At 36.2% G+C, this 15,077-nt stretch overlaps 1 protein-coding gene across 3 annotated transcripts in view; it reads left to right on the top strand.

The window, feature by feature from the left end:
* Window positions 1-15,077, top strand: part of LOC127877207 (arrestin domain-containing protein 3-like) — a 38,129-nt gene that overhangs the window by 8,617 nt on the left and 14,435 nt on the right. The window contains exons 1-3 of one of the 3 annotated variants that reach the window (XM_052422880.1): window positions 5,013-5,201; window positions 8,898-9,044; window positions 11,482-11,693. The exons of the other annotated variants lie outside the window; for them this stretch is intronic. Coding sequence (XP_052278840.1) covers window positions 5,084-5,201; window positions 8,898-9,044; window positions 11,482-11,693 — 477 coding nt within the window. The 5' untranslated portion in view covers window positions 5,013-5,083. Of the gene's footprint in view, window positions 1-5,012; window positions 5,202-8,897; window positions 9,045-11,481; window positions 11,694-15,077 lie in introns of those variants that run through there. 3 annotated transcript variants of the gene reach the window in all.

Below are 15,077 nucleotides of genomic sequence, written 5' to 3'. Positions count from 1 at the left end.
TAATAAAGGTTGTCATGTGTCATTGATGTCAAGTCGGAAAAAGTGCACAGGCTAATCTTGGACAACATTTTACGCACATTTATTAAACCCCCTTTTATAAGAGCTCAGCTCATATGTTTTTAGAAATAAATGTTGTTTTAATGTTGTAACATGCAACATTAAGTCTGTGGCATACTTCATGAGTAAAAAACTAGAGAAATGCCAAACATTATTACACTAACATCACACAATCTTCTCATAACAGGTTAGTTTCTACATGTCTTAAATGAGCAACTTAGGGCCTTTAGTCCCATTTTTATGCTCCCCCAAAAAATTTTGGGGGGAGCATATAGTCGCCGCTTCGTCTGTCCGTGCGTGTGTCCGTCCGTCCATGCACAATTTTTGTCCGGGCTATTTCTCAGCAATTAATGACCGGAATTCAATGAAACTTTATGGGAAGCTTCACTACCAAGAGGAGATGTGCATATTATCAGCCGGTTCTGGTCAGATGATTTTTCACAGAGTAATGGCCCTTTGAAATTTTCCATGAACTATACATATAGTGCAATTCTTGTCCAGGCTATTTCTCAGCAACTTATGACCGGAATTCAATGAAACTTTATGGAAAGCTTTACTACCAAGAGGAGATGTGCATATTATCAGCGGGTTCTGGTCGGATGATTTTTCACAGAGTTATTGCCCTTTGAAATTTTCTATAAAAAAAATCTTGTCCCCCCAACTACTGTGCCCTCAAGACGTTTCCTTTTATCTGAATATATAGTGCAATATTGTGACCAAAAAAACTTTGGGGAGCATCACCCATCTCCGACGGTTTTTTGTTATAAGACTAGTGCCAGTATAAGGTCTTCGTCAACTATTACCAGTATTAAGTCATTATCATATTGTAAGTTTTCTTGCCTAAGCAGTTTTTTATACCACAAAATTGTTTCACCCATAACTAAACATCAAGTTTTCACATGAAGTTATTATTATTGGTCTGTTAATTATTTTTGCAAACTAGCGCTCAGCATATTTTTGACGTCTAAATTACCTTGCATAAGGAAAACCCATCACCAGTCTATCATTTAATTAGTTTAGTACCTGGCTTGGAAACAAACAAAAAATATTTGTCTGGTAGCGGAGAAAATCAGTGTTAAGAGTTTCCTTTTCTTTAAACTAAAATCATTCTGTTTATTGCAGGAGTAATGGCAATTCAGTCTTGTCAGAAATTAGATTTCTACATGTAGAACCCAAATAGATAAGACAGTATCTTCCTAAATACCCCAGCTGATGTTAAAAAGGACTACAGTCCTATGTCAAACACTGTCCCGCCCCTAGTTGTTGTGACAACGAACTGAACTATTTTCAAACTCGGCCGAGATATCATAAGATCAAATGTTCTAACCAGGTTTCATAAAGATTGAACTTAAAATGTGATTTCTAGACTGTTAACAAGCTTTTATTTTAGTCATATACGGCTGATACATGTAAATCCTAGAATGTTAACACATTTCTTTATTAACTTGGCATAGCGACCTAGATGTTGACAAGACGTGACCTAGTTTCGAAATCGGCTAAGATATAAATGGGACATATCTTTTGACTTTAAATTGCATTAAGATCGGACACTTAAGTATGCCTCTAAAGTGTTAACACGGTAAATGTTGACGACGGAAGACGCACGAAGAACAACGGACAACTGGAGATCACAAAAGCGCACAAAGACAACGCAATGCTCAAGTATGTAAAAAAAAGGTGTGGTAAGAATATTACCGTTATTTTGTTCCGCTATCGGAGAATGTTCTCTATTAGCGACTCGACTGTACCTATGGAATGATATTTAGGTAAAAATTGCATCATTCAAGTATGCGCCATTAACAATTGCAGTTAGCAACAGGCAGTAAGCAGAATGCAACTTAGCCAAATGCAAGTTACCAAATTACGACAGCAGGTGACGCACGTTTATTTTCCAAACGTTGAATAAATTACTTTTTGGAGAAAAACAAACAAACAGAAAATATCTGAACCATTGTGACTACTATACTGAACAAACTGAATTAGTTCCCTTTGTTTATAATCTATAATAATTATATATTGAACTCAATACGTGTATTTTTTACCATTAAGACCAATAGGCCAACTGAGTACACAAGAAATTGGCTGTCGTTAATGTTTTTTTATATATTGGTGAGTTGCGGTTGGTACTCCAGAAAGTATAGTGTATTTTATTCGGGACATAACGGAGCTCATGTGTTGGAAGTGTGGCCATCCTTAGTCCAAATAATTATAATAGGCGTAGTCTACCGATGTTCATTGAATATCGATTTTATATTTATAAAGTACCCCAACCCCGATTGCCACGGACCTGTGCGTGTAACTTTCAGATTTTTTTAGTCTGTTTACCAGGCTATAATTTCATTGTATATAAACACATATTTATCATTTAATGTCTATATAATCTATGTGGTATAGTGAAACCTGAAAGTTGCAAGTACTCGTGTCTATTACAACTATTGTAACCATCGTTGATAAAAAACAAAAGTGTTCTACTATTAAAATATCATATAACATAATATCCAATCAATTTTGAAAAATACATACAATAAAAATGTAAAATAAACAGTTCCTGCAGGGGTGGTCTCGCGGGCCTTATCGCGCGTGCCGTTCACCTGAGCTCGTGAGGCCTGAACGCTCGGCTGATTCTCGCGGAGAACGGCGGCTGAAGCCGGGACTCGCTTATGGTAGGGTTGGTCTCGAATACCTATTCGGGCTACCGAGCTCGCGAGGCATGATCTCCGTGCTGTCTCGCTTGGGACCCATGAGACCGTGTGGCTCGGTCTGTGACCGCGAACGCCCAGCCAAATACGGCGGGCCGAGCCAGACCGGAGGGTCTTTTCCTAGCGGTCGCTTCCGAAGGCCTGCTATCGGCCGATAATCGATCGGTGGCTGCGAATTCCGTGTATCAGCAAGAGCGACAGTCTCGATGATCCCCGTTTGAGACGTACCGATTGAGTTGAAAGCTTTTCTATATATATCCCGGGCAGTAGCTGATCGTCGCGTCCAGTGATCGAGAGCAGAGACATCGGGCGCTTGTACAGCCCGATTCAGGCAAGGGCCCTCCAAGCAGGGGCGACCAGCCTGAGGAACCACTTGGCAAAGGCAAAAAGCTCGGTCCCGGCCGCATATGCACCCGCATAATCAACCGGTCAGCCGTAAGAAACCACAGACATGCCTTCTGCGGTGCGAACGCGACTAGAACTAGTCTGTCCCGAGACGCTCAGTCTGACACGGCGCCCGTGCCTTAGATACGAAAAGCCTTGACGTGTCCTATCAGCTAGCAGTCTAACGTACGTAATCGGTCGCCTCTCGAATAGCGCAGCTTCCCAATGGGTGGGTGAGTCGATCGGCCGAGGCCTACGTGCGAACACACAGTCGCATTACGGGTCACTCGAAACAGCGAGTTTACACTTTCATTTTTAAGTTCCATTCAATGCGATGCAAGATACATAGAAACAATTACACGGACAGAGGGACGAACGGCGGACGGATGGACAACGCCCAAACAATATCCACTACTTATGTCTAAAGGGGCGAAACTTCTTCCATAACATAAAATGTCCGTGATACGCACTTAATTTCCATAGTCGTCCGTAGCATTTAGGAACGACTGTCAAATGACACAATTGTATCATGCATAATTGAATAATGATTTGTGCTGGGATGAAACTAACATCTTGCCATCGCGTTAAACAACCATGCACATACCCAGCATGCAATTTAGGGTCAAGAATGTTTGCATCTTTATGCATGAATGATACCATTAAGCCGGATGTAAAAACAAATTCGTCATCAGGCATGATGTTAGCATGATGTAAGTGTCAACAAGCATGAAAAGGTTCTACAAACAAATTGAAAGTACCATCAAGAATCATGACACAGTCATAAAGAAGGATGTAATTTTTACCAAAATACCGTTCCATATGTACCTGTTAATTGCTTGTATGTAGCTTCTGTTTATCGAAACTTCCTGAAATAAAGGATATTAACTCAAATGCTGTGGATAGGATGAATTAAAGGAGATGATCTGATGATATTGTTCCGCTTCAACACCTAGTTGCAATAATTCAACTATCAGCTTTATAACCCAATGGGTTGCTGATAGTTGCAATGCGCTCTCTCTTGGCCATGGGTGCAAAATGTTATCAACAATGCAAGGGTTAAGGAACACTGAAACTGCAAGAACTTATAAAAGTTTACCTATCTAAACCACAAACTCATCCAAATGGTACCATTAAAGCAAAAAATAATTGATTTTATTGACTTAGGTTTTGTTTTGTACGCTGTATCCGCCATATTGGAAAATTGACCCAATATTGGTTAGGTCGCAGTACACCAATATTTTGCACGTCGGGTTATGTGCTCCAGCCTATAAAGTCGATAACGATGTGGTATTCGATACAGAATACACTGTTCCAAATTTAAACATAAACATGTCAGCGAGAAAAGTGTGTTGAAACATCGTCGTGTTTTTATACGGTGCATGCAAAGGATGACATCTGTAGGTTGCCATTCAGGTAAATTAAAAATATTATGAAGTTTATATATTATTTTCCTCAATTTGTCTCGAACGACGTCCGTTTAGTGAAGCGCACGGATTCGCTGCGCTGAACTGCACCCATGTTTATGAAGGGGTGCATATGGACTGCCAGAGCCGCAATAGCAAAAATTATCAAAGGCTCTGGGAGTCCGTTTATATGGACTACTTCAACACCGTGAAACAGTAGTCCCGTAATGTCTCGGTTAAGCGAACAGTTAACAGTTTTGAAAAGCGCACCACCATGTACTAGGCAATTCATAGCCTAGTCACTTGGGTTGTCAGCGGTTTTCATCGCAATATTGGAATCTGAAATTATAGTAGGCTGTGAAATAGTTCGTGGTTATAAGTGGATTAATAAGAAATGTTATCAACAATTTTATTCACAGAGCACGAGTTGATAATTATGCTTAAGTGCGACCTCTCCACCTTTGTTTATTACAACGTGAAATCTTTTTAGACGCGCTTGATCGTCTGCAGTTTCTGAAGAAAATAACAGATTGAAAAAAAATGGGGAAATTAAATGAATTTTCTATTTTCCTGAATAATCCGCAACAGGTATATTATTCAGGACAACATATAGATGGAACAGTGGTAGTAGATTTAAACGAGGCGATGAAATTGAGATGTAAGTATTTTGCAAACTCGTTGAATAAATTCCGGACACATTTATCCGGATATTTGATAATGATAATTGGTGGCTATTATAATTACAGTCTATTGCAACAATACAAGTTTATTGAGGTATGACCCTTCTTTATTGTATTTATTCTTTGTTTATTTTCTATTCGAATATGCTAACTAGAGAAGGTGAATTATTACAAAAACCTTAAAGGGATCTTTTCACGGTTTGGTAAATTGACAAAATTGAAAAAAGTTGTTTCAGATTCGTAAATTTTCGGTTTAGTTATGATATTTGTGAGGAAACAGTATTACTGAACATTTGCCATGGTCTGATATAGCCAATATATGCATCTTTTGACGATTTAAAAACCTTAAAAATTATAAAGCGTTGCAACGCGAAACGTTTGAATAATTTGGAGAGTTCTGTTGTTGTCGTTTAAATTTGTGTAACTACAAAGATTGCTTATATAAGGTATAAAATACACATCTGATGTATGCTTGGCAGGATAGCTCAGTTGGCTAATGCGTTTTTACTTCAGGATTCCGGGGTCACTGGTTCGAGCCCTGCTGCTGGCTACTTTTTTTCCTTTTTTAAATTTTATTTTTGATTTTTTACTGGAGATTTAAAATTTAATGTTTACATTTATCAATATAAAGAATTTAATGACAAACTTCAAAACATGCCAAAAATCTGTGAAAAGGCCCCTTTAAACCAAAAAAATCCTTTTTTAATTTCATTGAAGTTATATTTTACCAGATTATCAAAATCCTAGACAATCAAACATAATTAATAGTTAGACCATCTCCACATCGGTGTTATGATTTAATACGGTTACAGTCATCCAAATGCTGATTGAAGACCAAGCACAAATGTTTGTTTCATGTGCCTCATACACAACAAGATTTCAAATGATTTTGAACGTTTGTCAAGGTACATCAGGGTTTCGAATTGAAATGCTCATGTTTTGTAAAGTTTCGAATATGGAATAATTATGAAAACTACCAAAGTTACATTAGCTGTGACAAATGTTGATGCAGCAACAATGTAAAGAGAATTACGTAGTGTTTCCATGTGACTTATATATCCTAGATTGGATTAAGGTTCAACTAAAATAAAGTCTTAACAAAAGGTTGATTACTTAAAAGAATAAGAAATAAGATAAATGTATGGGTGTTCCGAAAGGGAACATCAAAGCCTATTCTACACACAATTAATGGGTTAGAAACAAAGAAAGAAACAAATCTTGTTAATATTATGAAAATGTCTAGTTAATTGTTACTGCTCAAGCTTTCATAGATTATCTGATCTGGTTTTGTAATTCCATAACATCATCATCTTGACGTCAATCTGTTAAGTATGCGTGCATATCACACACCAAGATGCTGTTATTGTCATTAGATTTAAGGATCACTCAGCACGTTGGAAGAGAACAACATAACGCATACTGTAACACAGTGATAAAAAAAATAACAGAATGCCAAAATGCATTCTTTGAAGTACGAAGCTGTAGGTGATTGATATATCTGCTAACAAGACAATTAACTTCTCCACAGTTGCAGTTTTACTGATCACAGGAAAACACAACAATGTTATGACTTATAAATGTTAATTTGTTTACATAACTGAACCCTCCCAGACTAAAAGGTGATTAGAAACTAGTTTTGATCTCCTTGATTTGTGAATGCCACCTAGATTTCTAGAGAAAACAAAAGTTGTTTGTGACTTAGTAATTATACAAATAATTGTTTATGTTCGCTAACAGTTAGATAAATATAGATAAATAGTTAATATACATTATTATGCCCCTCTTCGAAGAAGAAGGCGTATATTGTTTTGCCGGATGTTGGTCGGTCTGTCTCTTGGTAGACCAGTCTGTCTGTCGGTAGACCAGCTCTTTCCGATCCATTACTCGTCAACGAATTGACCGATTGGCTTGATACTTCACATATGCATTGGCCTTGGACAGTATATGACCCCTATTAAATTTGGCGTCACTAGGTCAAAGGTCAAGGTCACTATCATAGTAAGTGTGAAAATTGTTTCCGATTAATAAATTGTCAACGAATTGACCGATTGGCTTGAAACTTCACATGTGCATTGGCCTTGGACAGTAGATAACCCCTAATGAAATTGGGGTCACTTGGTCAAAGGTCAAGGTCACTGTCACAAAAAGTGTGAATTTTTTTTCTGATCAATAACACATCAACAATAGAAAGATTGGCTTGATACTTCACATGTGCAGTGGCCTTGGACAGTAGATGAGCCCTATTGAAATTGGGGTCACTAAGTCAAAGGTCAATGTCACTGCAGGGCTTTTCACCCTTATATAACAGGGGCCGAAATTGGGCCCCTTAATTTCGGCCGCTTCCCAATTGAAAATAAGGTCATTTTTTCCCAAAATTGATAGAGGAATTTCCCAAGTTGTAAATTTTTTTATTTTTTTATTTTTAATTTAGACATATTGGGCATCTCCCAAATTGAAAACAATTAGCTCTGATATGATTAAGAATGCACCACAATGTGTCTTTTAATACTTCTGCACAATGAAAAAGACCCTTTTTCAAAGACTTTTAAAAACAACATCTTCCCAAAATGAGCAGTTATGATATCGCACATGAAATTCCTAATTTGAAAGGCTAGGGCCTCTTCCCAATTTCCTGAAGAAAAGCCCTGCACTGTCACAATAATTGTGAAAATAATTTCTGATCAATAACACGTCAACAAATTGACTGATTGGCTTGATACTTTACATGTGCATTGGACTTAAACAGTAGATGACCCCTATAGAAATTGTGGTCACTAGGTCAAAGGTCATGGTCACTGACACATTAAGTTGGAAAATCCTCTCTGATCAATAACTCGTCAACGAATCCACTGATTGGCTTGATACATCCCATGTACATTGGCCTTGGACAGTAGATGACCCCTTTTGAAATTGGGGTCACTAGGTCAAAGGTCAAGGATACTGTCACTGTCGCAATAAGTGTGAAAATTGTTTCTGATCAATAACACATCAACAAATTGAACCATTGGCTTGATACTTTACATGTGCATTGGCCTTGGACAGTGGATGACCCCTATTGAAATTGGGGTCACTAGTTCAAAGCCCTTTTTGGGGGAATATGTCTTTGACTGCGGAACTCTTGTTAATATTTTTTATTACCTTATATTTTTTCTGTTTGTGATGGAGGTCATTACATTATGATTTTAAATTTGCAAAGTTATACAAGATTAAAAAGTCATAAACACAGATTAACACTTTTTATAATTGTATAATATTCTTTGGTAGGTTGTCAGTAAGCAACAAACCAGTACCTCGATCTATTATAACAAACAGGGTTTACGTTTTGGTAACCAGCAGAATTGTTATATTTTACTCAAAAAATTTTAATTACTGTTGATGAAAAGAATATTTAAAGTTGTGGAGTATCATAATTAACTTAACGCTTTCCCACTCAGAAGCAAAATTGAAAATGGCTACGTGCAAACAGCATAAAACCAGAACAGCCTGCCAGTTACTCGCAGTCTGCTCAGGTTTATGCTGTTTGCTACTTATCAGTATCTTAGGATGGTAATGAAGCCTTTTAAACTTGAATATATTAAGAAAGGACTTAAATTTAATGTGATTTTTTAAAGGACTTCAAATGCGTCAAAGTGCGTTTCTGAGTGGTAAATGGTTAAAACAATTATTACAACCAGGTGTGAGTCTGCGTTTTGAGGGAAAGGCCAATGTTCACTGGACAGAGCAGCACACAACGGGGTCTGGCAAGAGTCGGCGTACAGAAACCAGACATTACTATGCTCATGAAGACTATTTCAACTTCGACCTCATGCTGTTTGGTTCAGGTAAATTGTAATTGAGCTCTGTTCTGAGATAACCAGGTTAATGCATGTGCACAAAGTGTCATCACAGATAAGCCTGTGCAGTCTACATAGTCTTATCAGGGACAAGACTTTTTTCCAACAATGAATTTTCGAAATTCAATTAAAGTAGAGAGTTTCATCTCTGATAAATCTGGGCTAAATGCATGTGTGTAACGCTTCGTCCCAGATACGCCTGTGCAGTCCCACAGAATGAGGCACTATTAAACACTTTCTATTCCATTAATGTACAGCTTCCAATCTTCACCAACCTGTATGAAAATGTTGGGCCAATGTGTACATAATGCCTCTCATGGAGTAAGAGTTATGCTTGAGACTTGTAAGGAAATAAAAATGTGTATGTTGAGGCTTGAAAACATTTAAGTGAGCCTTATGCATGTGGGTAAAATGTTGTTCCAGATTGGTCTGTGAAGTCTGCACAGTCTAATCACAGATGACACTGTCAGCTTTTTGGATTTTTTTGTTTAAATCATAAATGAAGTCTTTTCTTAACCAAAATCCAGTTTAATAGAAAGTGTTTTATAGGGATGTAATTGTTCTGAAATTGTGTTTTTTCTTAGCTAACATGTAGACCTAGCCTGAGATTGCATTTGAGACCAGTTTGATCAGGGTCAAGTTCACTAACTCTTTAACATTAATTTTTATTATATTTTGGCTAAATAACTTGAGTTTTGAATAAGGTATTGCGCTGAAATTGTGTGTGTAGTTATTTAAATTAAATAAATTATTAAACATTGAACACCTCTGGTTTCTTTTCGTTAGCATGTTTTTGGTTTGTTACGTCTAAAATGTAATGTATGGTAGCTTATATTTTAGAATAGTTCCTACAAAGCATATGAATGGTGACCAAATTATGTGCACCGCTAATTTAAGAGGGATATAAACCTTGGATAATTCTTTGAAATAAAAACGGGGAGAGCCTGATTTATTCAAATTATTACTGTCGTTCTAAGAAATGTATCCGTAAAATGTACATGTGATTGCAAAATTTTGCTCCAAACAAATGTGTTTGCATTACATGTATGTAGCACAATAAAACCACATTAGTACTATTTAGTATTAATAACTCAATTATGATAACGTTTTGTTTATATGTTCTTAAATTGGACTTTTAAGCTGTTGTGGTTTTTCTACTTATCCAAGAGCATTTAAAGTTCCTTTAAGAATATGAATGATGATAACATTAACATAATATAATATATTAATGTACATAAAGATATGCCAATGTACTTTGAAGCAATATTGTCAAGTTTACATTTTCAGTACTTGAAGAAAACCTTTAAACATATAGATAAACCATATATAGTTTTATATGTTTGTATCAAAATAATTGATGGGTAAGCATTGATTATGTAGTAACAGTCAAACGTTTGTAAGTTACATGTGTATGACTAAAACAATTGGGCTATAACTATCATGGCTTAATTATGCATCAGAACTCTCCCCAATGAATCAATGCTTACAGATCACAATGATGTCTTTTTATCACCCGCCAAAGGCGGAGGGATATAGAATTGGTGTTGTCAGTCCATCAGTCAGTCTGTCTGTCCATCGGTCGGTCCAACCATCCGTCTGTCACAAACTTTTCAAGGCCATTTCCCAGAAACTATATAAGATATCAAAATTAAACTTCATGGGTGTAAATAAATCAATGAGGAGAAGTGCCATGCTTAAGAACCATAACACTGCACTTTCTTATATAACAGTTATGGCAATTTGTTTTATTTTGCTTGATGTAACTTGTGAGAGCTATATCTTAGATACCATGCAAGACTTCAACATGAAACTTCATTGGAGTATAGATATTAATTAGGAGAATGGCCTTTCACAAGAACTGTAACCGTAAACTTTCTTAAACAAGAGTTATTGCCCTTTATTGTTTTTCTATGTAGTAACTTTTTTTAGGGCTATATAACCACTATATCTCAGATACGCTACAAGATATCAACATGGAACTTCATGAGTGTATTAATGTCAATGATTATAAGTGCTTAAGAACCATTACTCTTCAACTTCTTATGTAAGAGTAATTGCTCGTTGTTGTCTTTTTGTATTATGTAACTTTCCAGTGCTATATATATATATATATGATTCAATATTTCAACATGAAACTTCAAGGGTGTGTTTAGAAATCAATGGGAAGTATTAAGTGTCATGCAGAAGAACCATAGCCCTTCACTTTCTCAAATAAGTTGTATTGCCCTTTGTTTGTTTTGCATGATGTAACTTGTAGATATCAATGAGGAGAATTGCAATCCATTGAAACAATTATACTTAATTATTTGTGTAGGAGTATACCATATAGCAAGGGATTTGCACCCATCTGTAAACAAAATGTATTTGGTAGGGGATATAAATTCAACATATTAACTTGTTTATAAGTAATTGTCTTTGTGTTCAGGACAGAGCACCTTATTGCAAGCTGGTCGCCACACATTCCCGTTCTCATTTCTCTTACCTCCAAATCTGCCGTCATCATTTGAAGGTGCCTTTGGTAATGTGCGCTATTCACTCAAGGGAAAAATCGACAGGCCCTGGAAGTTTGATCACAAGACAAAAAAACTATTTACTGTGGTCAGTGTGTTAGACTTGAATGAACAGACTATGGCTATGGTATGTATCAAATAAGGTAGTATAATGTTATGTTTCTTTCTGCAATATCTTAGGATGTCTTCTATTGAGCTTACCCGAGCACAAAGTGCTCCTTGGGAGCTTCTAGGATATAGTGATGTCTGTTGGCCGTGTGTTAGATGCTTTTGAAACAAAAAATCTTTAAACAAATTCTCCACCTTCACCTCTTGAAATGTTTAAATCTTCACAGGAATGATCATTGTGTTACTCTCTTTCTTCCAAGTTATTCAAACTGTTCCAGTCCATTTCATATGTAGGTCACCAAAGCTTTAAAGATTTCAAAAATTAAACTTCCAAAATTTTCGTCTCTAAAAGAAAATTCTCTCTAAGGTTTGAGTTTGGTGTCTATAACATTGTACAGGGGTCCATTTTCAAAGAAAGTTCAAATAGTGCTGCTGTGCTCAAAATTAGCCGAATCCGTCTTGGGGGTTACTTGTTTTCCTTATATTTACATTGTAAAAATTCTATGTTGGTCCTTTGCCACGTTTGTTGAAATCGTGTAAAGGGGGTCAAAAAGGGCCAATCTCCAGGGTCACAGGATTTAAAGAGACTTACATAAAAAAATACTTAAAATCTTCTTCTGTAAAACCAACAGGGTCAGTAGTTTGATATTTGGTAGTCAATATCATACTACCTCTACCAAGGTTGTTGAAATCATCTTTCTTGGATCAAAATTTGCCTCTTACTAAGGGGTTACTTATATTATTAAGTATAAACTTATTTTGTTTTTATGTCCCCCACTATAGTAGTGGGGGACATATTGTTTTTGCCCTGTCTGTCTGTCTGTCTGTTGGTCTGTTGGCAGACAGTTGGTCTGTTTGCGCCAACTTTAACATTTTGCAATAACTTGTGCTATATTGAAGATAACAACTTCATATTTGGCATGCATGTGTATCTCATGAAGCTGCACATTTTGAGTGGTGAAAGGTCAAGGTCATCCTTCAAGGTCAGAGGTCAAATATATGTGGCCAAAATCGCTCATTTTATGAATACTTTTGCAATATTTAAGATAGCAATTTGATATTTGGCATGCATGTGTATCTCATTAAGCTGCATATTTTGAGTGGTGAAAGGTCAAGGTAAAGGTCATCCTTTTAAGGTCAGAGGTCAAATATAGGTGGCCCAAATCGCTTATTTTATAAATACTTTTGCAATATTGAAGATAGCTATTTGGCAGGCATGTGCATCTCATGGAGCTGCACATTTTTAGTGGTAAAAGGTCAAGGTCAAGGTCATCCTTCAAGGTCAGAGGTCAAATATATGTGGCCCAAATCGCTTATTTTATGAATACTTTTGCAATATTGAAGATAGCAACTTGATATTTGGCATGCATGTGTATCTCATGGAGCTGCACATTTTGAATGGTGAAAGGTCAAGGTCAAGGTCATCCTTCACAAGGTCAAGGTCATCCTACAAGGTCAAACATAATATAGGGGGACATTGTGTTCCACAAACACATCTTGTTATTATATAAGTTTAAACTTAATGTGTTATTTGGCATGTAATCTGATGCAGTGGCCTCTGCTAAGTTTGCTCCAATCATGCGCCTAGGGTCAAAACTTGCTATCCCTTGGGGTCAAATGATTCATAAATTTGTGAAGTAAATATTGATCAACTTAATTTTTTTCTCTCAATCAGCAAGGTTCTGGGGTTTGATATTTGGTTTGTAATATTTGATAGTTTTCCTGTTCTAAGCTTCTGGGATAAAAAGTAACGATAACATAGATATTTATACATATGGTCAAACAGTCTTGGATCAATTAACACTTTTAAGATGGTTGGTCAGTTGGTAGTATTGCTACGTCGTTACCCCACCCATTTGTTGGCACACAGTGTAAAACCAAGGCTAATTGCTGATAACTAAGCATAATAACATAAATATCTTTTATTAAATAATACAGAATAATATTTTATAAATTGATTTAATTTCATATCTTTTTGAAAACAAAATCTATGCCTTTATTAACAAAAGTATTGTTGTTTAGTCATGCATCTCATTCATTCAGTCAATCTGACAGTTCTTATTAAATTAATTGGGAGATATTTTTAAATAAAGACTGTCACTTGTCATAGATGTAAAGTTGGAAAAAATGCACAGGGTAATCTTGGACAACACTTTACGCACATTTATTAAACCCCATTTTCTAAGACCACAGCTCATATGTTTTTAGGAAAAAAATGTTGTTCTAATATTTTTACATGTGACATTAAGTCTGTGGCATACTGAGTAAAAAACTAGAGAAATGCCCACAGTTATTATACAAACATCACAAAATCTTCTCATAACAGTATGTTTCTAAATGTCGTAGGTGAACGACTTAGGGCCTTTAGTTCCCTTTGTTTGACTAGTGCTAGTTTAAAGTCTTCTTCAACTATTAACAGTATTAAGTCATTATTATATTGTAAGTTTTCTTGCTTAAGCAGTTTTAATACCAAAAAATTGTTTAACACACTGTTTTAACCCATAAGGCCACTCCTTTTTTATTTATTGGTTTACAAAAAATTTCAGTGAAAGTATCCGTCAGGCGGTCGAAAAAAAAAAAGAAAAAAAGATTGTGTATTTGTTATCTTTCAGATGGCATTACAAATATAGTTTGAAAATCAATTTATTGAATTAAAAACAACAAAACACATTCAATAAAAACAACAAAACACATTGTTAGTCCTAGTCTGGAGCATGTCTTTTGGGAGGTGGGTATAGGACCTCTGCGCAGCCAGTAACACGTACCTGGAACACATCCGTGCCGGCAGGTTGCTGTCCTTCAGTAGTTCTCTGCACCCAAGCTGTCACAACAAAAATACTATTTAAATACATATATATTATAACATAAGTTCCAATGTTTGTGCATTCAAACTTTATCATACACAAAAAACATTGTCAGATAAATACAACATCTCACATCAAGTAGAGAAGTGTAGTTGACATGCATATGAAATTGACCATTGTTAGATTTTATGATGATGAATTATATCAAACAATGAAATCCCATATTTTAACAATGCATCATGACAATTATTCTACCACCATCCGGAATATTTAATTAATTGAGTCAATATTTAATTAATTGAAAATCAACTTCAAGCTTGCAATGGATGATGGTGTGCAGGTCAGGAGTTTCAGAATTCAATATTAAAATAGGTCGTCAAATGTTTCGCTCTCAAGGTGTTTCCACCCTCGGGCTGTATTAAAGTTAAATCATTGACGTAATAAATATCCTCTAATTCACTGGGGGCGAAACGAAGAGGGTGGCACATCCTGGGGGCGAAAAGACAAGGGCGCAACTCCAAATCTTATAATAGATAGCCAAAAATTAAAATATTACCTTTTGCTAGTTGTACATGCAAGTACTCGTATCCAAACTCCTG

The sequence above is a fragment of the Dreissena polymorpha genome, chromosome 4 (genome assembly GCF_020536995.1).
Source record: "Dreissena polymorpha isolate Duluth1 chromosome 4, UMN_Dpol_1.0, whole genome shotgun sequence".
NCBI classification, from domain to species: Eukaryota; Metazoa; Mollusca; class Bivalvia; order Myida; family Dreissenidae; genus Dreissena; species Dreissena polymorpha.
The sequence above is the reverse complement of the archived record's forward strand: the minus strand, read 5'-3'. Positions and strand labels throughout refer to the sequence as shown.